The 1,500-nt window shown below is 62.9% G+C and overlaps 2 protein-coding genes across 2 annotated transcripts in view; one reads left to right on the forward strand and one right to left on the reverse strand.

Annotated features, from left to right (window-relative positions):
- The window catches only part of EGFL8 (EGF like domain multiple 8), a 2,847-nt gene extending 2,234 nt beyond the window's left edge, over positions 1 to 613 (forward strand). Inside the window, exon 5 of the mRNA XM_015569856.1 lies at positions 474 to 613. Within this exon, the coding sequence (XP_015425342.1) occupies positions 474 to 613 (140 nt within the window). The remainder of the gene's footprint in view (positions 1 to 473) is intronic.
- AGPAT1 (1-acylglycerol-3-phosphate O-acyltransferase 1) overlaps positions 177 to 1,500 on the reverse strand; it is a 26,721-nt gene continuing 25,397 nt past the window's right edge. The window contains exon 6 of the mRNA XM_006772846.2: positions 177 to 1,300. Coding sequence (XP_006772909.1) covers positions 1,119 to 1,300 — 182 coding nt within the window. The 3' untranslated portion in view covers positions 177 to 1,118. The remainder of the gene's footprint in view (positions 1,301 to 1,500) is intronic.

Here is a 1,500-nt window from a genome sequence, read left to right on the forward strand (position 1 = left end):
GGCTCCTGTGAGGACAACAGCCTGAGCCCGGGCCTCAGCGGGCGGCCGTGAGGACCCTCTGCAGAGCGCTGCCCCACTTTACACAGACCCGGACCGCCACCCGCCACTGAGGACCAGGGCTCGGCGGACTCCCCGGGGCGGGAACTGCTGCTTCACCTTAACCAAGGCAGCCCGTGTCCAGATCTCGCAATCTTTATTCTTGGTTCCTTGCTGTTACCCAGATAATTAATAAAAACAACCATGAAAAACGGAGTCCCACCCTCCTCCTTTGCTCCCAGCCCCCCCTGTTGTAGGCACAGGTCTGGGATGGGAGGATGGGAGGCTAATGCCACAGGGAGGAAATGAAAACTGGCTCAAAGGGGGGAAACCTCCAACGAAAGAGAAATAAATTAAAAGCCCTCCATCCCCTCCAGCCAGGGAGCCTGGGTGCAGCCCCTGCAATGCACCTCTGGTCTCTTCCGAATGTGCCCCAGGGCGGAGGGGATGGGCGGGCCGCCCGGGAACAGGGGAGCAGAAATGTGAAGACCAAACTGGCATCCAGGGGTTGCTCAGTCCTGGGCACCTGGGCCCGGCAGGAATGAGACCTCGGAGTGAGAAGAGTCCGCCCCCCTGACGGAGGCTCCGCGGGAGGGCGGGTGGAGTTGCTGAGTGTTCCCAGGAGGAGCCTGGGGGTGTTCCACACCAGCGTCCAGGCACGGCATGAGGAGTCCTCCTGGCAAACGGATGAGTCCGCTGGACCCATGGGGTGGAGGTGGGGGACTGTTCCACAGAACGGACGAGTCCACTGGCCAATGTCGGGGAGAGGGAGAGCCACACAGGAAGGAGGGCCCCTGGGACGGGATGGAGTGCTCCCATCCGTGGAGGCTGAGCACTGGAGCTGAGCGGGGGGCAACTACCCGCAGGCTCATGGTGCAGGAGGTGGGGAGGGTCGGAGTGGAGACTGCACCGAGGCAAGAGTGGGGGGGTGGGGGGAGCTGGGAAGGGGCAGAGACATTCACTTCAGAAGTTGAAGACTCCAAAGAGGAGACTGAGTAGGGCGAGGGGGAACGAGGAAGAGGGCTTGGTCCTGCGTCAGAACCCACTGGCTGGCAGGTGTGTGGAGGGGGAGGTGGAGGAACTCAGAGCCGGGCCTCGCCGCTGCCAGGCTTCTTCAGATAGTCGCCACCACCCCTGCCGTCAGTGGAGATTTCCCGGAAAATGGTGAGCATGGAATGCCGGACTCTGTCGGCCAGAGCTGGGACGTCATCTGGTGTCAGCCCTTCTGTGGGCACTGGGGGCAGCACCCGGACCTGACATCGCCCTGGGAGGGGGGAGCAGTCAGGGCCTGTCTACCCAGGCCTTTGCCCGTGTGGGGCCCAGTTTCTGAGCTCCTGCTACTCCTCTCCGAACCTCTCGGGGCTCTTCTCCCGACCCTGGACAACTGCCCCTTTGCCTGCCAAATGCCACCTGGTCCTCGAGGCCCTCCTGCATGAAGCCTTCCTCACACCACAGACCCGCACC

Source organism: Myotis davidii, unplaced genomic scaffold, assembly GCF_000327345.1.
Source record: "Myotis davidii unplaced genomic scaffold, ASM32734v1 scaffold1006, whole genome shotgun sequence".
Lineage (NCBI taxonomy): Eukaryota > Metazoa > Chordata > Mammalia > Chiroptera > Vespertilionidae > Myotis > Myotis davidii.